Here is a 26,734-nt window from a genome sequence, read left to right on the forward strand (position 1 = left end):
CATCTTACTTCTTGAATTATACAAGTTTAAGAAAGGAAATACTAGTATCCATGTTTGGCAAACATCGATTTCTTGCCTACAGATGTTTTTTATAGGTGCCAAAAATAATTGATCTGCAGTCCAGGTGGAAAGCAAATCACAAAGTCTTCATGTCTCCATAGTTCTTGGTACTTGCATAGTGGTTAGAGACCAAGATAGTTGCTGACGGGTACAAAATTGTTAAATAATAATAATATGAAGAATAAGATTTGTACAAGTAATTTACTCCATATAATGAGTTCCCTTGAATTTGTCTTTTTATTCATAAGTCGCCTGTAAAATTCTCAGTCAAGAATTATTCAGACTTATTTGTGAATTTATTTGAAAACATTTCTTCACATAGCTGCCTCACCAAACATCTCATTGAGAATATTCCAGTGTTCTGGTTGTGTTACCCTTTTTTTTTTTTCCCCCCCAATCCTAAGGTTCTCTGCTGTATTGGGAAGGTAGAGATGAAGAAGGGAACAGGGTAGGTGTTGCCCGATTATTTCCAGTCTTTGATGTGAATGGTGCATACTCCCAAACACTGCAGTCTAGCCAGAGAAACATGGTTTATTAACACATAGTGCATAAGAAAGCTTCAAATCCTCTAGCTTCATGCTCAATTATAGCAGACCAGCAAACTTGTGAAAACTTAATTTAGTGCTTCTTTGTTATTGACTTATGTTTCTGCTAAGTAGGTGATGGAAAGAATCTCTAGATTTTAATAAGGGATTCATGGATCACTGCACATTGAGGTGTACTTAAACTGTCTTGATTGTGGATGGATATTTGTTTCTGTCTTCCCAATTAGAAGGCAGTGTGACAGTTTCATCAGGAGACACTTGTAAAGGGTAGTTACCCCATTACCATTTTTTACATAGCTATATGTATTACAATACCTTATTAGAAAAACATTGTTATATTGAAGACTGCATGTGTTCTGTGCCTGTGTGAGATGGTCCCAATGCCTAAACATTTGCAGTTCATAACAACAGAGCAAGCAAATTGCATGTGCGGTGTTTAGCATCCCAGAAACTGGATGAGTTGCATGTTCCTTGAATGGGTTGAGAGCACCACAGGAGAGGGAAGACTTGTGACTGCTCTTAAACTGTGGCACATCCTGAAGTTCAGGTTGTTGAGTGTGTAGATGGCACATGACTGAAACTAGAAGCTTTCTATCAGGTTTTTAGTTCTCATAGAGGACTAATGTTGGAGCTCATAAAGACCCGTCTCAGTTATCTGATGGTGGAAATTAATATGCTTCTAAGGCTGTGGCTTGAGACAGAAAAATCCATGGTGTTGAACAAGAAGTCAGGGCAGAATAGCATCCTGAAAGCTTTCATTATGTGGCAGGGGGGAGCCTACCTTTTTTTTTTTTTTCTGGGACTTCAGTTGTGAAAAAGAGATGTCTGATCATTGCACTAACAGTCTACATAAGAAACTGATTCTGAAATTGATTCAGAAAGCTGCTGTAAGTGGTTTGCAGTTGGGTATTGGAAATATTGTATCAAATACACCACTTACATCACTTTCAAATTATTTCAACAAACTATTGAGTAAGGAGCAGTCTGTACACCAGTAATGCTGAGAGTTGATGGTGTGCAAGTCAGGAAAGTAGACTACTGACTAAATGTTTTTTAGTTCTGTGGCTTACCCCACGACCGCTGCAGTCTTGACTGAAACAGATGCAAACATACATGCAAAGCATGGAAGTCTGCACACATTAAAGCAGAGGTTCTATTTTTGCTTTCATAAGCAAAGGCCTGTTGTGATCTTGAAATCAACACTTGAGTCCTGTAGGGCCAATCTTTCTGGCACAGTTTTAGGTCAGTCTAGAGATAACATTGTAAAAATTGGAGCCCAAGAAGTTACAGTGAACACCTTTAAAATTTTGATTGCGTTTTTCTGTTTGAAAAGTCTCTATCACCATGGAGCTATAAAAGTTGTTTGAATTTAGTGCCCTGTTGTGCTATGTAAAGTGGAAAGCATTTGCAGAGAGGACCTGTGGGTAATGGTGAGAATACAACTGATAAAATATATTCAAGATGAGAGTGCAGTCAGTGTAAATGAGATTGAGTTGGATTATCAGACAACTTTGTGTAGTAGATTTTTAATAATGGCGATCAAACCTTGAAGACAACTATTGTTCCAGTCCACGTCCTTGTTTAGCCTAGCTTGAATAAGTATAGACATGTTTTAGCATAGTGGTCTGAGGAGTAAATTGGCAATTGTCAGTGAGTAGTGTGAAGGGTTACAGATCCCTGACCTAGTGTGCTGCTAACTGGCTCCGGTACTGGTTTCTGTGTAGCTGTGGCAGAAGATAGCTCAGTGTGGGCTTGCTTGCTTTCTGTCACACATCATTAGCAGCAGACGAGTTACACAGCCACAGAGTGTAGCCTGTCGCTCCCTTTCCGATGTGTTATGAACTTGATCAGCAGCAGTGTGCAGGCTTTTGTTCACTACCTTCCTGGCCAACTAGTTCAGCACTGTTTGAGACTAAATATTTTTTTGCCAGGGGAGAGAAGTCAGGTTAAAGGCAATCCTTGCATTACATTTGGAACTGGCGCAGCAGTGATAGACCTTGACGGATACCCTGTAGGAGCCTTGCTAGATGCCTCTAGAGCAGTTGAAAACAAGGTGAAGACAAAATCTAAACCTGGGTCAGAAGTGCAAGGAAGGGTGAAATGAGACAGTATGGACCAGTTGAACATGAGTCAAGATAGGTCTGGGCAAAATTTAGCCATGCTTGTGCCGGAATTTGTCCTAAGATAGCAAAAGGCTTCTGAGTACCTTAACTGGCAAAGTCACAGAGCAGCCTCTTCTGTCCAGCCACTGATTTCCATCTTGAAACCTGTAGATAGGCTTTCACATCCCAAGTCTTAAAAAGCAATCATAGGTCAGGAGTGATTAACAAAGTTTCTTCCTTGAAAATGCTGTTTTGGTTTGTAGAAAAGCATAATGCTGTCCAAGATGCTAATACCCTGTCCTACTGGGAACTGATTTCCTTTTGATAGATGGATGAGCCAGGTGGTTGTGGTTTAACCCCAGCCAGCAACTAAGCACCACACAGCTGCTTGCTCACTCCACCCCTGTGGGATGGGGGACAGAATCTGACCAGTAAAAGTGAGAAATCTCATGGATTGGGATAAAGTTTAATAGGTAAAGCAAAAGCCACACACGCAAGCAAAGCAAAACAAGAAATTCATTCGTCAGTTCCCTTTGGCAGGCTCAGCCACTTCCAGGAAAGCCGGGCTCCATCACATATAATGGTCACTTGGGAAGACAAACACCATCACTCCCAACATCCCCCTTTCCTCCTCCTTTCCCCAGCTCTATATGCTGAGCATGACACCATATGGCATGGGATATCCCTTTGGTCAGCTGAGTTCAGCTGTCCCAGCTGTGTCCCCTCCCAGCCTCCTTGCTGGTGCAGTGGGGTGAGGAGCAGAAAAGGCCTTCACTCTGTGTAAGTGCTGCTTAGGAATAACCAGAACATACCTGTATTATCAGTACTGTTTCCAGCACAAATTCAAAATATAGCCCCATCCTAGCTACTCTGAAGAAAATTAACGCTATTCCAGCCAAAACCAGCACACAGGTTTAAGTACTTCTTGTCAGTCTGTCTTTTCCCAGGTGAGTGTGCTTAACTCACCAAGCCTCCCATCTGTTTCTTGCCTGCTGGGGCTTTTCCACTTTGTCTAAGTCAAAAAATTTTTAGTGCTACATCTCATGGTCAGTGTGCTCACTGGGGATGTAGTAAACCCAGGATAAAATATCTTTTGCTGTGAGCTATCAATGCACAAGTGATAAAGTTTTGACTCTCCTTCTCTTCCTTACCTGCTATAGCAGAATAACTCACTTCAACTGCTGATCCTAATGAACAGGCTTTCTGAAGCCTGGAATTTCTATGCAATAGGAAGGGTTATCTGTATTCACAGCAGAGCTGGCGTAAGACTGGATTTTCAGCTCCTTTTCATTGTATCTCTAGTTTGCTTGTTCTTTTCTTCTTGCTCTTGTTAGCTTGCATTGATTGCTAAGTGGTAAAAAGGGAGAAAAACACACAGTCCCAGAAAACAGAAACAAAGGAAGAAATAATAAAAGGCGAGACAGTATTTTTCATTTCATTACTGTGGTTCTTCACAGCCCCTATTCTGACATTTAGAACAACATAATATGCATGTCTCTATTCATTAGGTTCCTCAGTACTACATAGTGACAGCCACAGAGAGGAAAAAAAAAATAAAAAGAAACAAACTTAAACATGAACTAACCTTTGCAGGCTAAATAACAAAGAAATGAGAACAGCAAAGGAGAAATATGTTTTCTGAAAAAGTAAATATAACCAAAATCATGCATAGGTTATTCAAATATCATTACAAAGGGGAAAAGAGAATACTCAACTCTAGGTCAGAAATAACTAATTTTTTGCCTAATTACTTGTTTGTTTTGCACATACATGTTTGAGCAGATGTATTACTAATATTTGAACCACAGTAGATGACACAAGACTGGTGAGACTAGAGATAGGCTTAAAGATATCTGGGACCTGATACAGGTCCACAAAAATGAGAAAGCTTCCCATAGGAAAGCCCTTATGTATTTTGGAAATGGAATATCTGCACCACGTGGAGATATCTAAGCTATTACCCAACAAATTGGTGCATATGTATGCTGCAGCATGGTGTCAAATCCCAATATTATCTTGGAAATGTTAAATGTTAAGATTTTACCCTAAATTTACTAAGAAGCCAGGATATAGCAACATTATTTAGGGTTCTAGATGTAGGTAGTCTGCAACTAACAGGAATATTTGAATGGGTCCAGGGTTGCCTCTGCAGAAGGGTTGTTAGAGGTATATCTAGAAGTAGTGTGATGGAATGCAGCCTGGTTCCATGCCCCACCCACCCCCATCAATTCCAAGAGAACTACAGCACTCTAAGTTTTGTGTGGGTTTTACTGAAATTTCTGGGGGAAGAACAAAAGAACAAAAGAGACATTTCAGCTCTCTGAAAGTGAAATATTTTGATTTCTCATATTGGCACTTTTAATTTTTTGACTTTTCATATTATTTTTGGAATGTCAATTACAATTTTTTTTTCTTGAGTAAGGAGATTAAAATTCTCAATGGAGTTTTCTTTCATGGAAGTTTTGAGATTTGTGAATTTTCCTCAGTTGGAAAAAAGTAAAAATCTTGAGTAACTTGTGAAAAATAATTCTCAGTCTGTTTAACACCAGTAATTACACACTGATAATCTTGGTATTCCACAAAAATTAGCCTGATTATAACTCTTGGGGTTTACAGATGGGGAAGGTGTTTACTGATTCTTGTATGAATATTCCTCAAGATTACAACAACCAGTGGCAAAGAATGGGGAGAAAAAAACATTATTTTTCCTGTTTACTCTGTGTTTATGCCTGCTGTCTTCAGGTCTGCTTCTAAAACTACCAGATGTCAAAATATTCATTAGGGGAATATTCATTAGAGTAATTTACATCTCTGGTTCCTCTGGCAAGCAGAGGAGGAGAGGGCCAAGAGAAGATAACAAGGCTTGGAAAAAGATATAAGCAACTGTCCTGCAACTGTCCAGCTGCTTTGCGGATTCAAGGGAGGCTTGAAGCCGAGGGCGCGTGCATCTCCCATGTTATATGGAAGGTCTTCATGCAGGCTGGCACTGAATCTCATTGACTTCACTGCTGCCTTTCATCAGGAGAGCAGTTATTCAGAAAGGCTTTATGTGCACATCCCTTCCACTTCCTTTTTCTCCCTCCCCTTAATTTTTATTTATTTGTTAAGTAGGGGATTTATAGACCCATTCAGAGGATGCTGTGAGGGATGGCATCAGCATGGTTCTGTATCTGGAGCAGACAGCTGCCCTGCTGTCACTGATAAGCATTCCTAGGAGGGTCGAGTTGAAATTTAGCACTTACGAAGCCCTAATTGGCGTGAGCCTTCACAAAGCATATGTGCCCGCTGCAGCTCCGCCATCTGATGCCTCGGCAGGCGGTGGCTGCTTTGCACGTTGGCCGCCTCTTCAAAGAGGGACCCTCCAGGCTAGAGGCAGGCGCCTCCTGGATGGCAGTGCGGTTGTGCATTTTGGGGGATGGAGATACCCGTGCCAGGGCGCCCTGGGGAGCAGCGGAGGGGTCATGGCTGTTGTGTGAACCGCCGCCATCGTAGCGGGGGATGTGTGTTGTCCTCTGGGTTCTGCGCCAAGGCATGAGTCACCGTGAGGCCATCTCAGGGCAACATGCCGCTCGGTAGGTTGGTGTCGCTGTGGATCGGTCCCCAGTTGCCACATGGTGTGCACTGCTGGGGGTCATGGTGGAGGTCTGGGGTTGGTGATCAAGGCACCTGGAGGTAGGGGAGATTGTGGAGGAGACACTGAGGAAATGGGGACCAGGGGACAGACCAGGGGGGGCCACGCAGGAGTTGAGGGCTGGGCCAGGCCTGGTGCTGGGGGGAGACTTGGGGCAAGCCCCTGGCCTCTGCTCAGGGAGCCTCAGGGCTGCCTTCGGCACTGCCGTGAGCAGCCCCACGTGTGCCTCGGGATGAGGGGCAGCGCAGGCTGGCGGCTCCCCCGCGGGGCAGCAGGGCAGGGCCTGTCCCACAGCCGGCCGGGGAGCGGGGCAGGCTGGCGGCAGCCCTGGGCATCGGGCACCTCCCTGGGGCTGCTCCTCCACAGTCCTCATTTCTCTGTGGAGCTGGTTGTGTGGTGTCACTGACATACGGAGCTGGGGTGTCTCTCCCCTGTCTTGTCTTCTGCCTGATGGGGCTTGCATTTTAATAGCCCGAGTTTGCAGCCAGTTATTTATGGATAGCAGGATGAGGCACTCATTTTGAACATAAAGCAGTAAGTGGTCATAGTGGGAAGTGGGAGATTAAAAGGGGAACAGATAATAAGGGAGGCTGCTTTTCTTCTGAAGGATGTTTGGTAATGGTTGGCCCTGATTAACCACTGTTTTTTTGGGTGCCTCTCCTGTCTCCCCCATCAGCTGCACGTGACTTGTGTTCATGCAGATAAGGAAATGTTTTGGGCAGCCTCTCCATGCTATGAGGGATTTATCAGACTTATGCTGTAGAAACAGATGTCTATCACATGTGTGTGCTCTGTCCCCTACACCTTTCTCTATTGCAGTAACTGCATGCTCACTTATGCTGTCAGCTCCCCCATCACCATGCTTTTTTCTGCTCTGGCTCACATGATGAGCATATTGAAAAGAGACAGTTCCTGGTGTGGCTGATTTGAAGCTATCAGTGTGTGAGAGGTAGGACAGCTTTTGACTTTGGAAATGGCAGTGGTGAGGTCTGTTCCTCTCCCCTAGTGCAAGCAGCCATGTGGCTATTCTTCTGTCATGCTGGTGCCAGCTTGCATAGGGCTTACAGGGACTGAATTTCTTCCAGTCCTTTGCTTCTCTGCCAAATTGATTGAAGTTGGTAATGTTATGAAGGGAGCCAGGGGGATGTGTGTCTGTGAGTCTCATGTCTTAGGAACCCAGGCTGAAGATAATAAGAGGTAAATAGATCAGGATTTTTGTCAGATAAGAAGTGTTGCGCCTCTCTAATTTACTGTGGTTTTAATAGGATAGAGAGGAGGATAAGATAGACAGTGATCTAGCAGGGAGAAATGCAAAATAAATTAGTAGCGATAGTAATGGTAGTTTATGTCCCAAATGTAGGTCGTGTTAAAGGAGCCCATCATCTTGAAAGTCAGACAATTTTTTAATACATTAACAAAAGAGTAGGGTGAAATGTTTTGCTGGAAATTCTTTTTGCTAAAATTGCTTTCCTCCCCCCGGTAAGATAATTTTATTCTAGAAGTGTTCATCAAAAGTGATCATAAAACTCCTAAGCCTGGAAACATTTCTGTTCTGGCTGAATCTAAAACTTTTCACTGAAGTCATAGAAATGTTGGTTGTTAAGAGACATTTGGAGGTCCCTACTTCAGCCTCTTACTCAAAGCAAGGTTATCTCTTGCTATAGATCAGGTCAGTGATAACTTTGTCTAGCCACGTCTGTTTTGGGTAGCCTGTACCAGTGTTGAACTAATTTCCTCATTGAGATTTTTTCCTGATGTCTAGTCGGAGTCTCCCAGGCCAAAACTGGTGATCATCACCATTGTGTTATATCATTTGCTACAACCAAAAAGAGTTTGACTGGAGACAGGACTGTGGGTTATCCATACACCGCAGCTGTGAAAAAAATCAGAAGTTTCAGTGCTGGTGAAACAGCAGAAAGTAATCACTATTTCTGCTGCATACAGCAGATCTCATCTTGCCTCCTGAAACATTGTCTAGCATGTCAGCCCCTTCCCACTGCACTCCGCCTCCTGGGGTTAAGGGGGAAGAACTTGTTGGCTATTATTATACAGAGGATCTGAGCAAGAAATGGTCTCATTGGCTCAACATACATCTCTGCAAATACTTCCCATGTCAGTTTAGGCAAATGCTTTTAACAATTCATTCAATTATGTTAAGCACCCATTAAAGGAATCCTAAGCCCTCCCTGGGGTCATTTCAGTTCTATGATACTGTAATTGTTTGAGACTAACCATGATTTCTTCTTTTGCCTTCAGGTGATTCTAATTCTGACAAAGCTGTATGACTACAACCTGGGAAGCATCACAGAGAGCTCTCTTTGGAGGTATGGAGATAAATTGAGTTAATAATTACCACCTTACTTAAATAGGAAGAGCCTGATACAATTCTTTTATTGAATTTAATTGGATTTTTTAAAATGTGCTGGAAGGTTCATAGCTAAATCTTCTCTCTCTCTCACTTCTTTCATATTCAGGGACAAAGAGGCTGAAGTCTGATTGTCTTGTTTCAGCTACATAACGTACTTCATGGATGTGCTATCATTTGATTGATTTATTTTTAGGAGAACTCAACAGCCTTAAGACCTTGTTTATAATGATGGATCTTATAGCTGTGTACCACCCAAATGGTCCTTGTGAAAAGTCAGTGCTACTAAGACTGGGGGGAGCGTGAGCAAGTATTCAATGTCTGTTTATTCAGAACTTGATAGTATTAGTACCAGATAATTGATTTCCACCTGTGTGATGTTGACTGCTAGACTGATTTATAGGGAATGTCTTGATACTTTTATGATTTCAAAGCATATCCTGCACTCTGTGAACCAAAGGAAAGAGCTGGGCTGTGGTCTGTTTCTTAAGGCTGTTACTTGGATTCAGTGAGAGCAGATGGTGCCTGTTTTTATCTCTCTGAAAAATGGATCTAAGAGGTGTTTACTTGACATGTCCCTAGTGGTACTTTCATGAGTTGTAACAGATGAAAGGGAGGTTTTCTCATAGTTCCATCTCTGAAACTTGGGTGGGAAGTCTCTAGGGGTTTTATATGCAGGTCATTGATGGAGATGGACAGGCTACTGTCTTGATACAAGACAACTTTGGGTATCTGAAACTAAAACTTCTTATTAGGATGAACTTGTTTTGATAAACTTGTTTAGGAAAGGTTTTTCATTTCCAAGGAAGAATTTTGGGTCAGAATTAGAACAAATAACCTTTTTCTTCAAGGAACTGAGCAGGGTTTGAAAAGAATGACAGAGGAGAGATTTGGCATGGAGTATATTCTGAATTCAGGCTAGTGCTGCTAGTGCTGGCCTGCTACTAGTGCTGGCCTGAAGAAATAAAACAAACAAACAAACAAACAAAAAAAACAAGACAACACCCCAAATCCTGAAGAAATATAAAACTTCTGGGATTTGTTCTGAACAGCAACAGGAACACTCAAAACTGTTAGTATTTTATGGGACTAGATAAATAGTTTCTCATCCTGCTGCGGGAGGATAATCAGATCTTGCCATTTCATATACATTGCTGCTATGGCTTGAGATCACAAATAGATCCTGTTTTCTCTACTACTTCTGTCTGTGCTGTGGTATACACACACCATAGTAAAGGGTCTTTCAGGACTATGGCTTTGGCAATATTTTTCTGAAGGAGGGTTGGGCTATATTGTTTCATTTCTTAATGGTTTTGAGAAGGACTATCCATAAATATCAAATACATTATTTTTATTTCCTCTTACTACCCTCAGTCATTTCACCCTGAGAAATATTCATCTGTTTTATCATTGAGGAAGGTACGGCATTTCAGCATGTGTAGACACCTCCTTCCTCATTGCTGACAGTGCTAAAGAACTTATTTACTCATATGATGCAGTGCATGACTTTGAGATACTGGTTTAGGACTGAAAATAGAATAGCCAAGTTGGAGTGAAAGCCAAACTTCTTGTTGAGGTATACAAATGTGTGCACAAAATTGTGCTGATGACCTTATGCTGTTGTCCGTTTCAGAACTGGTTTCTGTGAAGCATGACCCAATGGCATAAATTTTACCTTGATGAAAAGAGAAGGGACTGTGGGGATGTCACTGAAGGGTGTACCAGAAGCTGGGGCCTTGGCAACACAGCAGTCCTAGAGATAGTGAGTGCAGCACAGTTTTCCGGACTTCAGATGGTCCTAATGTCAGAATGTGATAAAAAACATAGTAATAGCCTGATTGTTTCCTCTAGCCCAGTATCCTATTACCAAAAAACAATCTAAGAAGGAATATAGTAACAGGGTTATGATATCTGACACTTCCTCCTAGTATTCTCTTCACATTCATTCTTATGGTTGAAGTTTAGGGTGCTTCCTCAACCTTCAGTTTAAGGCTTATCAGGGTCTGAAGAATTTTATTGGTTTTAGTATATACCAGGGGATTAATATCCCATGATCTAACTTTCTTAGTATCTCTTAGAACGTGTTAAAATTTTTAGTACCTGTGACATCTTAAAGCAAGAAATTCCATAGATTATTTGAGGAACCACTTGTCTTACTTTGAACCCATCCGCTTCAGGTTCAGTTGGCACATGTTGCTTGTCAGAACTTGATTACAGTTGCATGGCCAGCCATCCAGCCAGAATCCCTGGGCAAATGCTTTACACTGGGAAATGCTGAAAGAAAACCAGGATAGCTAAAATCAACTCACTTGTCTTTGCAGTGCTCCGTTATTCTTGATTGGCTCTTCAGTGCTCATGACTGCTCTGAAAGTTGCCAGTGAACTTCGTTGTCATTCCTTGATTCTGTTGCCTTATATAAGCCCCAGGTGGCTACTTTGAGCTCTGTCCGGAGTCTGGCTCTGCTGTTAGATCCCTGCTCACCATGCAGTCATGTCTTCAAGTCACTGATAAATATCCCTGTGAAGATCCCAGGACAGCTTCTCTGTTCTTAGTGTGATGGAAAGAAAATACAAGATGGGCATATCTTATAATTTAATGCACTTGACAGAGAGGTTATTAGCTGTTGTTCCTCCTGGCTGCTTAAGTGACATGTTAATTTAAATCTCCCTGCTTGTTTGAAAAGAATAGAGAAAAATAGAATTGAGAGAAGGGGAGAAACATATATTGCACTTAAATTAATTTCATGCCTCTAGGTTTGATGCTGGGGAATGGAAAAAAGTGTGTTCTCATGCCTGGTTTGATTTCTGATGTCAAGGGTTCTGTTTCTGAAGGATAGAGGAGAAAGGCAGGTAGTTCTGCAGGTACCCACGACTGAAGAGGAATCTCTGCCTTGAATACATGACAAAGAAATACCACTCTTGCCTCCTGTGCCGAGTGCATTCTCAAAAGGTTGATGAATGATGAGGGGCTGTTTAGAAGCATGTCACAGACACGAGTCATTTATGCTATAGCTGGTTATAAGCACATCTGTCATTTGAAGGTGTAGTTGGGTGATTTAAGCAGTCTTGTGACTGATGGGACTTGTAACCATCTATAACACAACTATGCCATTGCCTACAAGATGTGAATCTGTCTTCTTTATAAACACACTGCTACCTGCTAGGATGGCATTTCTTTGTAATTTTTCAGCCAGTTTAACTACAGCTGGCTTCAGCACTAATGGATTGAGATCGCCCTTCTAAAACTACCGATGAATTAAGAGACCACTGGTGACAGACATGAAAGGATGAAATACAGTAAGAGAAAAGAGATGGGGAGAATCTAAACAATCTTATAGAGTGCTAAGGCTGGGTGCTCACTGAGCTTTAGATGGCAAGAGTTGCAGATTCTGTACGTGGTAAACGAGATTTTGCATCAGGCTGGACCTGACTTCAATTATGCTGTTATCCTCTCAGCAGACTTTTTCCACAGTTTTAGTTGAGGGCTTTTTATTTACTTTTTGTTATTCTTTTTATAGAAGAGGAAGAAAACAGAGGAGAAAAGATTAACTGTCACTGAGCAATTAACTGAGTGTATTGGATTTATTTCTCTTCCTCTTCTAGATATCTCTCAGATTACAAAGAGGATTAATCTGTGAGAGTTGGGAGATGTTTTTTACCACTGGAGTAAGATAAGCTTGCATTTCCAATAAATAAAAATTTCAGAATAGTGACTGTGGTATCCATGAACTGTAGACAGCTGTGGGGAAGGGATAATATTTTTTCTGTCTGTGTAGATATGATGCTCTGGGAAGGTGTGCATGCAGGACACTTTTCTCAGGGCCTTAAGAGGCTGACAAACAATGAGTGCTGCCATTCACCTCTTTTCTGCCTTATAGCTCTGTATTTGGTCAGGAATGAGTAATTTCATGAAACTTACTGTAAAAATAGCATTAATTAAACTTTTATTTTCAGCCAGAAAGTAGGAAGAAGTAGAGTTTGCTTGGTTTGAGAGCCTTTATGTTCTGAATCACAATCTATTGCTCTGTTAGTGCTGGAAGTTATTGATGATACTGCAACACCGTGTATGAACTCTGAGCTTTCCAGTTCAGGAGTGCTTAACACTCCTGTCCTTCCAGCCTGTCCTTCACTGCTTCTGGTTTCTGCAGTAAGCAAGCTTTAACACATATGCCATAAAGGAATCTCAAGGACTCTGAAAAATATTTGTGAAAAATACCTATGCCTCATACAGATCTAGCTTTAACTTCCCATATGTAAAGCCAGGGATGTTGAGTTGCACACACACACACACACACACACACACCCCCTTCAGAGAGCTTAGAATGCAGATGCCAGTCAACTAAATCCAATATTTTAAAGATTGTCTGATGATAAATATTACAGAGGTCACAAGATAAAAGTTCTCAGAAGTCCAAGGCTCTTTTTCTTGTTTTCTCATGGCCTTTTTCTTTAACCTTGAACTAGTGTTTTAACCCCTCCATCAGTGTACTCATCCCCATCTTCCAGCACCACCATTGCACATCATCCTGCAACTCTGTCCTTTCAAGAAGGGAAATCAGGTGTGTAAGAGAAGAATCTAAACCCTCAGAGCATCTCAGCCTATCAGTATCATAATAATCTTAATTTACTCTATGGGACAATTTGATGAAATAAAGAATTCACTGTCTTTACTGTGTTCTTATTCTTTTCTGCTGTCAGCCGCTACTGGAGACAAGACATTGGGCTAAGATAGACCAAGATACTTGGTACTAAGGTCTAAATACTGTTGTGTTACATCTGTATGTTCGGTAGTCCCATAATCATCATTCTGCATGGTGCAACACTTACTGTTGGGGGTGGGTTTGGATTAGTGAGATAATGAAAAAGGAGCAATAGAGCAACAGGATTGTGTTCTTTTCTCTTTCAGCTGCTCTCGGGATAGAAGCCTCAGGGAGAGGGGTAGATGTAGTCTTGAGGATCATATCTGAATACAACCTTTCAGTATTAGCCAAAGGATCTCTGTTAGACATCTTTCTCTCCCTTGAATCCTCTTGTTTGAAAGGTCTTGGCTGTGAGTTGACCCTAGCTGTGTGGTTATAAATACCATAGATGCTTTGAAGCCTCACATATTTATGTTTCCGCATGCAATTTTCTGGCTCCTTGCTATGTAAGAATGCCCTCTCTACAGATCAGAGCTACAGCTACCCATGTAATCTTCAGTATTGTTGATGTGTTTGTGGAGATTTTCTTCCCTAGATTAGAGAGTTCTTGCAACAGAAGACTTGAAAGATTGTCAGTATTTGCTTTCTTCCTTTGAGGGGAATTTTCACAATATGTCTGTTATTGTATACATCGTTCTCCTGCACATTTTATCCTGGTTCCTTCTGTTTTGCAGATGGGCTGTTCTCAACTCACATTTATTTTTTACCTGCTGAGCCACATTAATAAGGTCATAACTTGTGGCTTAGTGACACAGTGAGCTCTGCAACAGCAGATTAGGGACTTTTAGCTGAAGTAGGTAGGAAAGCAAATCCATATGAGAGGAACTGACAAAGTGAGGGGAAGGAAAGTCTCATTAAGCACATTTTAACAGCAGTTTTGTGGGAAAAGGGAACTTGAAAAGTACTGTTTGAAATGCTTTTATCTATAAATATGGTGCTTCAGTTGCTCAGTGTAAGTCACTTTTCTTAACTGAGTATCAGAGCTTGATAAATGCTGCTACATTATATCCCATGGGCATTTAGTGAAATTGTAACAATGACATTTCCTTGTGTCTTTTACTTTAATTTTTTTCATTTTTGCTCCTGCAAACATATGAACCACTGGATGCTCAGTGTATAGCTGCTGGATGGCATCTGGGGAGGGAGGGAGGAATGAGTTTGCACACTCAGCTGTTCATGTAGGAGGCAATATCTTTTTTATGGTTTGATCGCAGCGGGAGATCTACTTGCACTGGAAGCCGCCTCAGAACATGGATTTCATGCACTGAGTGTGGAGCTGAATACAGTCCTTTTCCTGTGTGATGGGACACTATTCAGCCATCAGGACCCCTAGGGACCCAGTGGTTTCCATAGCTATCAGTTTTTTTACATGAGAGGACTCATTTTACCCTGGTGACTAACAGTAATAAAAACTAGTGCAGTCAACTCTTCTACTTGGTTGCTAAAGTTTCCTGGGATGTTTCGCCTACTATCAAAAAAAGATATAATAAAGCTGGAGAGAGGGGGGGGGAAAACAACCAACCAATCAAATACAAAAACCACCCCAAAAAACCAAATAGACCTACCTAGGAGAAAACCCAGGACAGATGCTTAAATAGATCCTAGTTTAGCAAGAAACTTAAATCTTACTGAATTTTACCACATTCTTACTTTCCCTGAAGAATGAGGACCAATATAACCCCTGCATTTTGTGGCGTAACGTGTTTGTTTAATCAATCTCAAGTAAGTTTTGCCTTGACATAACTTGAAGAATCATACCCTGGTATGTTGAAGGATCAGGTTTGGTTGAGGATTTAGTGATGTGCTCCTCATTGTCTGGTCTGCATGGATAAAATATTCAGCACTAATGACAATGCAGATTTATTAAGCATATTAAAAATGTGTTCTCTGTTGCAGCCAGTCATGAAATGTAGGAGTGTTATCAAGTATGTCGAAAAGAACCCCAATCCATTTTCTGCGTGAAAAAACATGTAAATCAAGATAATGAATATTAATGCTGACATATATTATCGATACACTGTAAATAACAGATGCACAATTTTCATGCCACTTTATAGACATACAGTGTTTAAATGGAGTTTGTTGTTCTTGTTCTGCAAATTAGAATATGAACTTCTACATCTTTTTCCTAGACTGTACCTGTTTGCACAAATGATATTGGTAAAACATAGCAGAACTATCTCTGATTCTGGTTCATGGGGTTCATCCATCTGTTGTGGCTGTGTAATAACTGCAGACAAGCTAGACTGGAGCTGATATGTAAGAGGAAAGACAAACAACAGTAGTTACCAGTTCATACACAGAAAGCAAAACACCCTTTATGTTCTGATAGTTCCATCTCTTTCATATCTATGAAGTCACTCTTCCTTTTGCAAAGCTGGGTAAAATCATATTTACCTTTTCAGAGGGGTATATCCTCCACTAATCACAAAAAGAAAAGACTGTATTTGGGTCTGATCTTGGTTAAACAAAAAAACTGCTCTCGTTGAGTGAATTATACTAGCTTGAGATCTGAACTCTAAGGTCTTCAGATCCAGGTCCCAAATACTTCTGCACCTGCACCTTGGGAATTATTCAGGCAAACATTCAAAGTTTATTGTTACTACAGAAAGAGTCAAACATGTCAGTAGGTCTCTCTTGAAGGACTTAGTGAAACACATGGAAATTCTGTGCTATAAAAATGCATATTTAAATATTTATCAATGTCATGTTGTTGACCAACATAAACTGACCACAGTTTACATGAAAACATAGTGGCTTACTTGGAAGCGTAATTTTTTTTGATTTCTCCAACCTACCAAATAATAATTGGACAAAACAGAAAATGAAAAATAAAGCCCACACTTAGTCAACTTTCGTCTTCAGTAGTGATAGCAAAGCCAGCTTTTGAGTGTGATCCTGCCACTGGCTCTTGTGCCTCGGAGCACAACATTGGTCTCAGCAGCAGGCTTTTCTTTCTTATGTCAGAAGCTTAGTGGGGGGGTGGGGTTGGAAAAAGTAGGACAAGACTGCATGAGCTGTTCATTAGGAAGGCCCAGAGTCCTGTAGGAAGGCCCAGGGCTAGTAGATGAGTCTCAAGATCTGTGTGTGTGCACCAGTTTTGTTAGTGAATACTGTGCTTTGCAGGGAGTTGGAGCAATTAGGGCAAGGAAGATTCACTTGGCCTCTTGTCACCAGCATGTACTGTTGAGGCTCTATGTGTTCTCAGCACTGAGAAGGTTTGTGCTTGTATGACGGGGACAATTTGAGGAAGACTCAATTTCTGATGAGCAAGGAATTAGTTTGCAGCTCCAATTCCCCTTAATGAGGCTTGGAGGAGTCATGTGGGGGTTCAGGAACTTACCAATCCTGGCTGGTAGCCTCCCACTGCTATTGTGCTGAGTCATTTCACTGGGGAGATACATTAAGAGATTGGGTAAAAATGTGTTCTGTTGATTATGAACATCAGTTGTAAGGCACTCCAATACAGTGCTATGCCAATGGGAGGTAAAAAGCCTTCCTTCTTTCTTTCATCCATTATTTCCCCAAAATGAGTTTCCTCTGTAAAGTAGTTGCATGATTTTCCCTAGCATGCATTTTAGTGTTTGCAGTGTAGTTGGGTGTGAAGATAAAACCTCTTTTCAATGATCTTGCAATCTAGATAGTGTATTTTTGAGAGATGCTAAGTTGAAAAGTAATAGAAATTCAGAGATGCCACATGTATTGTGCATTAAATGACTTCATAAGGAGAGATAGACTGATACCTGATCTTCCTCCAAGGCAAAATTCTTGCAGAAAGACGGTGTTGTTCCTTCTGCTAATGTGCTTTTACTGCTTTATTTCAAGACTCTATGTACATATCTGCGTTTGTGTTCCCATTAATTTCCTTCTGGTTTTCCCTCAGGCCTGAGCTCCTGGAGTCAGGTAACTGATCACAATCTCAGCTTTTCTATGGTGGAAGAAAGCCCCACTTCCTGGTTTTCACATAGTGAAAAGAAAATTAAATGGCTCCAACTCCTCTACAAATGAGGAAGCCCAGGCGTAGATTCTTCATACCTGGTTCCTGAGAGCTTTTTTCTTCACTGCTTAAAAGTATCTTGGCTGGAAATACAAATCAGCATGGGAGGGCAATCGGAATGGAGTGGATTCCTCTGTGAACTGAATGTGTAGATGATGCTTTTTCGTACCGAATGCTGAGGTTCAGATCAATGCTCTGATCAGGCCAAGCAGAGCCTTGAGCTTGACTTTCCTGCAAACCAGCTGAATGTTGATTCTTGGCTTACATGATTGCACTGTGCAGCAATTAAAAGAAAAAAAAAAAAATCTTCTTTCTGTTCCACTGGTGAACAAAAGCAAATTTTGCTTACTTTTGATGAAACTGAAGGTTTTTGCTCTTTCATGGAGGTAACACCACAATGTTGCATGCTGTCCTACTATAGAACAGGAGGAGAGGAGACATCCCCTCAGAGTTAACTGGGAACCATATATTTCCTATATATAAGGGAGAAACACAGCTAAGAGGAAGGGACAAAGACACTGGAAGGTATTCTGAGGAGATGGCAGCTTCCGTGTCACTGATTAAGAGCTGCCGGTCTCCCCCAGAAGGCTGTGACTGCTGGTCTTGAGTCCCTGAGAGATTTTTGTTAAGCTGCAGCCTTTAAAATCTGCACGACACTCAGCTGCCAGTCTGATGGACACTGTAACCTCTGGGGAAAAAGGGATTGCAGTCAAAATTGGGCCAGCATTGTCCTTTTACATTTGAATACAAACCTCTCTTAAAATAAGCTAAAAGGGAAACAGGAGGCCAGAAGAACTGTGTGCTAAATAACCCTTCTGTAAGACAGGAGGAGAAAAGGGAAGCTGTAGGCAGGTCTAAGCTTCCACTGTGCTTTACCAACAAGTCACTGTGTTCTTATTGATAGTTTGAGTGTCTTTACCTTGTCCCAAGCTGTCTCTTCTCCAAAGGATAAATCTACGAGGCTGATGATAACATATTTTTGGTCTCCTCTATTTTTTTCTGTCCTTGCTTGTAGGAAGCAACATATCTCCTGTTTAGAGCTGTGGAATGAGAACGACAGCTGTAAGTCCTAGCCTTCCTATGTATAGCTTTAGGCAAGCTTCTTTACCAGTGCATGTGTGGATAATGCCGTTTTACCTGTCCATCTGCAGTAAATGAGCTGAGAGTTTTGGATGGAACTGGCTAATAAAAACCCATTCTGGAGAAGTTACAGTGGAAACACAACTGCATGAGCCTGCAGTCTCTGTCTGTGACTGAAGCCTAACAGATTTGGTTTACGCTTTACCAAACCAAACTTCTGGTACATTCTCATCCAGTGCCTAACAGGACCTTGAGAAACTCTTGGATATCTTTGCAGGCAGGGTGGATTGTCATCTTCGGGTCAATTTTTGACATCTTTAGTTTGGATTTTGCCCAAGCGGAGGCTAATCATTGCAAAAGGGTAAGAAATGAGATTCAGAACCATTCCTTTTAAATAGTCAGTTCTCTTTGCAAGGAAGCAAAATGAACACAGAAGGTGTTTTATGACCATGGACTGTGTGGCATATCTGGGAAGAACTATTAGATGGGAGAAGCACTAGAGGTAGCAGCTTAATTAAATCTTTATCAACCTCAAATCTTTCTTTGTGGAGATATGAAGCCGCAAGTTTTTTCCTAAGTGTGTTTGTAACTTCTCAGCTCCTCTGTTCTTGTGTTTTCTGGGAAGTGAAGGAGGCAGAACTATATCCTTTTTCCTCCTTACTCCAGCGTAGCACTGCCTAAGTGGAAGCAACACCCTTCCATGCTATGGAGTATGTAAGAAAGTAAAGTTTTTGCACAGTTCTTCCTCAAAATTAATTTTCCTTTCTGGAGCCTTCAAGAGGTGGTCTGCTTTATTTCTAGCCTGCCTCCAGAAGTGCCCAATAAATGCCAGATATTATCAGTGATCAACACTCAATAAGAAACCTACTGCCTTTGGGATAATTTTGCTTTCTTGTCCCACTAGAGAAATCAGTTTATGCCCTGAAACATGAGTTTTGATCACTTGCCATATTAACATTAATACCTTGTTAAAAATGTAAATTATATATATTATAGGCTATTAAATTATTATCCCTTTCCAGTAAGCACATCTGTGGCTTGCAAGACTCTGACCTCCTTTTGCTGTGAGCAATGTGCACTGAGTACAAGCACTGTGGAAATATAATTTCTCTTCACTTCCCTGCCAATGCTCGAGTGACGATGTGCTCTCTTGTTATGAGGCAGCATAAAATTTAGAGGCTAGTCACGATGAAGGTAGTAAGAAAGAAACTTAAAGGCCTCAGTAAATTTCCTTTCTAACTGTTCCGTTTTCAAAGGTAAATGCTCTTATTCTTTGTAATCTCTCTTTGTATGTTAACAGCTTTCACAATGCTAACTCTTTTGTAAGAAAAGCACATTACAATCCCAGTCTGCTTTATCTCTAGTAAAGAAGCCAAAGGAGGAAGAAGCCAATACGTTATTTTTTTTAATTTTTTCTTTAAAGTCCACCAGCTACTCGGCACACATGTACTGTAAATTCAAGATGTAGATGTTACTCAAAGAATCAAGTGTGATGTCACAAGTGTTTTAATAGTCTTTGATTTATTTCCCTAAGTGCTTTATTAAGATGATGCAGAACAGTATTTGGAAGCCAAATCAGTCTTAGGAGAGACTTGGAGGAGTTATTTTCAATCTCCTGACTTTTCTTCCTCAACACAGTAATTTGTTTGATTTGGGCAGAAGGGCCCTGGATTCAGAACAGGGATTCTACTTCTTATTTAGTGTTTCTTTGTGAGTTAATCAACCCAGTTTGTGATCTGAGTGAGTAGCAGTATGAATGAACTTACTGTGATATGAGAGCTGCATGGTTCAGAGAACAGGATACTGGCTGGGGTTGGGAGATTTGTGTTCTGTTGCTCTATGAGTTTGTGGCTATTAGATGGTGAAATATTTGGTTAGGCATAATCAAGAATCAACAAATTCATGTGTATCAAGTGTCAGCTGCAAGGAATCCTCTCCAGGCAAAATATTTCTAATGACATTCTGCAAGGTTAGTTCTAGGTGCAGTGATATAGGGCATTTTAGCCATTAGTCTGATAATAAATCTGGTATAATTTCCAAGTTATAAGACAGGCAGGGTGGTGAATCAAAGAGAGACCTGAGGTAGTCACAGTGAGCAAATGAATTACTTGGTAAACTGAGCTCACTTGAAGAAATGTATTTTAGTCCAACAAAGCATAATAGTAGGACAAGGTCTGAAGGTTGTACTTCTAGTACTATATATTTTCTACTTACAGCATGGAAAAGAGCTGTGATCGGATGGTGTGTAGGAGCTGGAATAGGCAATGAACTGGACATCATGTTTCATTGTGAAGGGGACCTGCTTTGATCAATGGCTATAGCTACGGAGCCAGGAGATGAATTTTTAAATAAATTAAAACTAAAAAATATTTATTTTAAGATACTGATTTGGCATGAAAAGCATTTTGTGACAATGTACAATTTGTAACAAAACTCTGCACCCAGGATGGGATTTCTGGGCAGAATTGAAAGAGAAATGGAAAGCGCAACAATGCATCACACTGTTTAGGATGTTTCTATGCTCCAGAAACGTTCTAAATATGCCTATGAAGGATGCCATCTGTGGCCCATAAAGTCACAGAATCCCAACTGTTGGAGGCTGGGAGAGTATTCAGAGGAAATACTAATTCATGCTTCCCGAGGTCGTTCACAGATATCTGTTAACTAACATCAGAGACAGGGTACTGAGTTAAATGAACTACTCTGACATGAGATGCCCACCCTGAGGCTGTGGTAGAACAGAACTGTCTATAGGTAAATGTAAGCATTGGAAGTGTTGCTATTGTGATGTAGTTGCATCTCATAGCTAAATTTTCTCATTTCCATTTTGTGAAGATAATTATTCTACATTAATTTATTCCAAATTTTCCATTTCATCACAAGGCTAACTTGGTGAAATGTTGATTTGAATTAAAGAATAGACATAAAATTAAACAGAACTGAAACATCATGCATATAGCAAATACTTAAAATTGCAAGTGAACCAAGTTTGGTGTCTGTTTATAAGAATGGTGACTTGGGAGGTGAAACAAAGGAAAGAAAATATATCATGAATGGTGGAATAAGGTGGGCAAAAGATTGCTCAGTCCAGGTAAAAGATGACAAGTACTGAAGAGAGCTGGGGGAGGAAATCTAGTTTTTGAAGCAAAGAAGATTAGACTTCTTGGTTAAGGTTAGATGGGTTGCATAAGGAGTCAGTTCTTCTGCTTGTATTAATTCACTGACCTGAGTCAAACTGCACCACTTTCCACTAGCTGTTGATCTGCTCCAGGAATTACTTCTGGCCGTTGATATAAAAGCAGCATCACTCTTCTTGTTAAGGTTTTCTTCTTACCGTTAATACTATTTTGATAGCTGCTGTTACCGCTTCGCTTTCTAGCATTATCAATATGCAAAATAAACAGAAAAGGTGGTTGAAAATACAGTAATTATAGCTATAATCAATCTTTGTTCCATTAGAAAATAATGGTCAGTATTGTAATAAGTATAAATTCATTGTCCAGCCCCTCTATTAACATAATTAAAAAGGAATTAGGTTTGACAGTTGGCTTCTCTTACATTCAGTTGCTCATTGTTTTAGAAGAAACCTGCTGAGTCAATTGGTTTAGAGAGAAGATGAAATAAGCTTCTCAGAGTAAACAAGGCTTGTTAATTTGCAGAATTTCTGTTGAAATTGCTTGAAAAAACCACTTGTGTAGAGATATAATAGCCTAGTTTTATGTGTGTGGATTATCTCTGATGTGCAGTAACTCCTGGAATGCTGGTTAGTGCCCTGAAAAAAAAAGGAAAAAAATGGAGGGTTTTGTTAGCTTGGTATGGGAGAAAATAAAAGATCTAGAATTGTTAATGAAATGGATTACAGTGACAGTGGAGCTGCATGTTTCAACTTTCTTCCAAACCAAATCCAAAATTAATGTTTCTCATTTAGCTGAGGGAAGGTCTGAGACTATTTAGTCCTGTTGTAATATCTAGCACTCTAGCCGTTTTTATTATAAATAATCCCATCAAGTCATTAAGAATTCATCACTGAATAAGGGAGGTTCATTTCAGTTGCATGAAGGGCTATTTTGGATCAAACCAAAGATCTACTTGACCCAGTACCTTTTCTTCAATGTGAACTGTCAGCAGATGAAGAAGAAAGAGCGTAAGAACAAGGCCAAGCATGTGTGTTACTTTCTTGATGTAGCCTTACAGCTCATACTGAATTCTGGCTCCAGGACTTTATAAAAGAGCAGAAGTGTTTAATAGAGGTATTTCTTAGCCCTTGGTGGGTGTGTTTATGTGGAGGTTATTTTTCCTTTTCATAATGTATCCAACATTTGAACCAGTGGAAACTTTTAGCATCCAGAATGGCAGGCAGCTGAAAAGCACTAGGTGGCTGTTGGCCACTGCAGTGTGTCAACTGCAGTGAGAACTGAATTAATGCTTGAGAAGCAAGAATTTTTCTGTGCCTTTAGCCATTCAGTTTCTTTTCCCTACACCTCTTTACATATGTGAAATCCTGCTGTGTGATGAAAGCAAATTCACCCAGCTGTATTTTATCTTTTAAAATGTACTTGCCACTCACCATGTTGGATAGAGTACCCTGTGGAAGTATAGAAGTAAATGACACAAAATTGCACTTGTGTGTAGCCTTTAGCGCAAGGAGCTTCATACGGCAGATGGACAACAGAATGGCTTTGAGTTTTATTGATTGGTCTTTAAGCATTGCCTTATCCTGTTCATGAATGGAGAAAGCAAATGGGATAACGTCAGAAAGCTCCATTAAGTAGTAATGAAGAATTCTGTTTTTTTAGTAAACTTGGGCCATATAGATTTGTATCATGCTGCTTACTTGTAAATGGAAGTATGGAAGAATAAAGGGGTGGTCCTGGATGATCTTCATCTCTGTATTGCTTCCAGGCTAACCATATTGTTCCTACCTCCTCAGAAATATTATTCTCTTCAAATAGATGTCAATGACCTTGACTCTGAGGACGCAACTTCTTGGGACACATGATTCAACACATCAGTGATTCCTATTTAATTAGTGTGCTTGAGCTTACAATGGGGACCTTATTGGCTTGTGAATTAATTTAATTTTCTGAATTAACTTAGTGGTGACTGCCCTGCTGCCTTCTGGTTGAATGTGATGTGAAGAATTGAATCTACCCCCTCCTTTCCTGTTCAATAGATCTGACTTCCTGTGAGGAAGAGCCCCTCCAAAAGTACTTGTGGAAATCTTGGTCAGTAAGGAAAAAACACAGGGAATTAAAATTCTAGCAAGCTGTGTCCTCTCTGTTCTGAGAATAAAATCTGAAAGGCAGCCTTAGCTTCTGTAAGGCCTAGATGTTCACCATCTGGTAGGGTGATTCAGCTTCTACTAGCTGCAGAATATCTTTTCACCTATAGAGAGGAAAGTTGGGGAAAAGAGGAATCATGTAGTTATTGCCAGCATTACTCTCAGTGGCTTCAGGCAATGTCATGCATGGGATGATACCAACACTGACTGTGTCTACCTGGCCTTATGCAGGAACTCCCCCTCTATCCTTAAAGATTGAGAATTCACACCTATGTTAGTAACTTGAACGATCTACTCTTGATGGAGGGATTTCTATTACTTTGTAAAACACAAAAAGGCCATATCTCAGTCTGGCACATAAGGAAAGTAGATGAGGTGTGTGCTGTAAATATGGCTGCATAATTCCATTCATTTTGGCACCTGTGTTCTTTCATGTAGGAATTGGTATCTTTCAGCTGCACTTAATGAGCTCAAATCCATCCAGGAAGGAGTAGAGGATGCTGAGCGAATCAACATCTCAGTTGCTTTAGAGCCTTAATTTACATTTGTATTTGGCCTACACTCGACAGTCACCATGTACATGCCTTAACAATATCCCACTGGGCATTGTCATCCTGTACTCCCAGGTAGGTTTGTCCCTTCCTTTCCTTTCTAAAATGCCGCTTTTCTGGCCTCTCTACTTCTGTCATTTCCTTTGTTAGTTTCAAGAAGTTTTAAGTCTTGTTCTGAAAGCCACATAATACATTATGTTTTCTTAGGGAACATCACATAGCAGCCCAGAACTTTTCTGAATGCAGATGTCATAAACATTTGTCTTCTCAATCAGTAAACTTGTAGCAGGCTTTTATGTAATTATATATGATAATTATACAGACTCCCCTGTGAACTGTCACTAAGTCTGTGGAAAGGCTTATGTAGATTTCAGTAAACCTTGGATCAGGCTTATTACCAGTTTTTCCTATCCAAACAGGTAGAATGTTGTTTTCTGCTGTTTTGTCATTTTTGTGCTATCCATAGGTACACAAAGTTCTTATAAATTGAATTAGTATTTGTAAAATGGTATGCTCCTTTCTGTTTGTTTGGGCGCCTACCAGTAATGTACCTTCTATGAAAGCAGTCCTTGCACCAGGACTGTTGCAGCTGAGTATCTGCAAGTCAGGTGGATACATCAGACAGGTGAGCCTGGTGCAGTGGGAAAGGAAGTGTTACTGGTGTCCCTCAAACAGGGTTCATTACCCAGTGTGCAAAAGCCAGTCTCACACACAGAGCCAAGATACCAGTTTATTCCAAAGTTATGTAAAGATGGGTGCTAGTTGGTAATTCCACAAAGCTAGCACAACATAAAGGAACTAAAACCTATCTATCTTGTTACATGATTACTAAAAACCTACTGAAGTTTATACTTATTGGTCTCTAATTACCATTCCACCTGCTGTTGGTTAGTTATATTTGAATTAGCCTTGCTTGCTGTGTAAATTAGCATGCATGCTCCTTACAGGTGTTTGTGAGGGGGCAAGTTCTCCCAGATTTTTTTTTTTTTTTTCTTGCTGACTTCATGTTTCTTGGGCATTCATCCAGCCTCTTGTGCCTTCTGGGGCAGGATGTTTACCTCTAGTAAGAGGTCTTGCATCCTCTTCAATAACATAGTAGTTAACAAGGCCTACATTGCATCAGGCTTATACAATAGAGCCAGTGATTAGTGGTCCTTGTGCTTGATCAGAAACATTTGTATAGGCTACATTGGCACATCAGGCAATGAGTCAGCTTGCTGCCCTATTTTTTGGAGGAGTTCACACCATCTGCTCTTGACATCTGATTCCTAGGAAAGATTTGAATTGTGTGAATAGGGGCTAAAGTTAATAACAGAGATCAGTGAACCCATAGGGCTCTATGGAGAATCAAACTCAGTTGCCTCAATAGTATGAATTGGTTTATTGTCCAAGGGATTGAAGAGGCTAAGGCAGAGGTAAATTCTAAGGAAGAATTTGACTGAGTCTAAAGGACTCTTTTTTTTTTTTTTTTTTTTTTTTTTAATATCTGATTGGCAACTGGTGTGTTATGCCAGAGAAATTGAATTGGTACAGGTGGGTAAGTTTGATCAATGGCCAACTAAGGCTGTTATCCTTGTTGATGTGATATTGGGATCACCATGCCCTCTCTGGGAGATGAAAAGGAAAAAATTCATCAGGCATACCACAGTAACTGTTAGACTCTCCTGACCAAGCCTAGCTCCTGCTTATCTTCACCAGGGTGCCAAGGCCTCTATTGCTCTGTGGTTCTGTGTGGTGAGTGCAGGTGGTTGCCCTGATTTTTAAGTCACCAGCTGTGCCTGGTATGTGGCTGTAACATTTCTGTATAGCTGTGGCAGACCTGTGGGAGATGAATCTCATTTGCTCAGATTGACAGTAGCCCTGCTAAAAGGCCCAAGCTTGCTGCTTCTAATTCACTAAGCTCACAGAACAGTTTGTTCAGAAGCTCAGCTATACCTTAAATATTTCTCTGTAATGTCTAAATGCATTTAAAAAAAAAAAAAAAGGATAAACCACCAAGAGGCCTAGATTCTTTGTAGGTACAGAACTGAGTCCTACAAAAATGAGGTAGTTACACTCAAGGAGCTGAGCTTGCTGGCCTCTGAATTGGACAGGACTTGTCAGCACTGTCAGCTGAGCTAATGCCTAGTGGTACAGTAAGGAAGATGCACTGTTAGTGTTGCCTTTCTGCCAGAGTCACAGAGTGGACAAGTAATAATGTCTTCATTCAGCATAAAAGGACTGTTTCATTAGTTGAAATAATAGACTAGGAGTGGGTTTGTCTGGAGATGGAGAACAGAGATCTAGTTCCAGTCCCCAGGCAGGGGTGTATGTGATTTACTTACAGTTTGTGTTCCCATGCTGTCATTTGCTGCACTCTAGGCTGATTTTCTGGGATTAATAATTTATTATTATTAGTTACCAGTGCTTCCCCTAATGTAGAC

General features: G+C 40.6%; 1 protein-coding gene across 4 annotated transcripts in view; it reads left to right on the plus strand.

Moving 5' to 3' along the window:
- SORCS1 (sortilin related VPS10 domain containing receptor 1) overlaps positions 1-26,734 on the plus strand; it is a 305,446-nt gene that overhangs the window by 85,038 nt on the left and 193,674 nt on the right. For all 4 annotated transcript variants that reach the window (XM_032988691.2, XM_042790410.1, XM_042790397.1 and 1 more), the window contains exon 2: positions 8,595-8,662. In XM_032988691.2, coding sequence (XP_032844582.2) covers positions 8,595-8,662 — 68 coding nt within the window. The remainder of the gene's footprint in view (positions 1-8,594; positions 8,663-26,734) is intronic.

The sequence above is a fragment of the Tyto alba genome, unplaced genomic scaffold (assembly GCF_018691265.1).
Source record: "Tyto alba isolate M040663 unplaced genomic scaffold, T.alba_DEE_v4.0 Super-Scaffold_1, whole genome shotgun sequence".
Classification (NCBI taxonomy): Eukaryota; Metazoa; Chordata; class Aves; order Strigiformes; family Tytonidae; genus Tyto; species Tyto alba.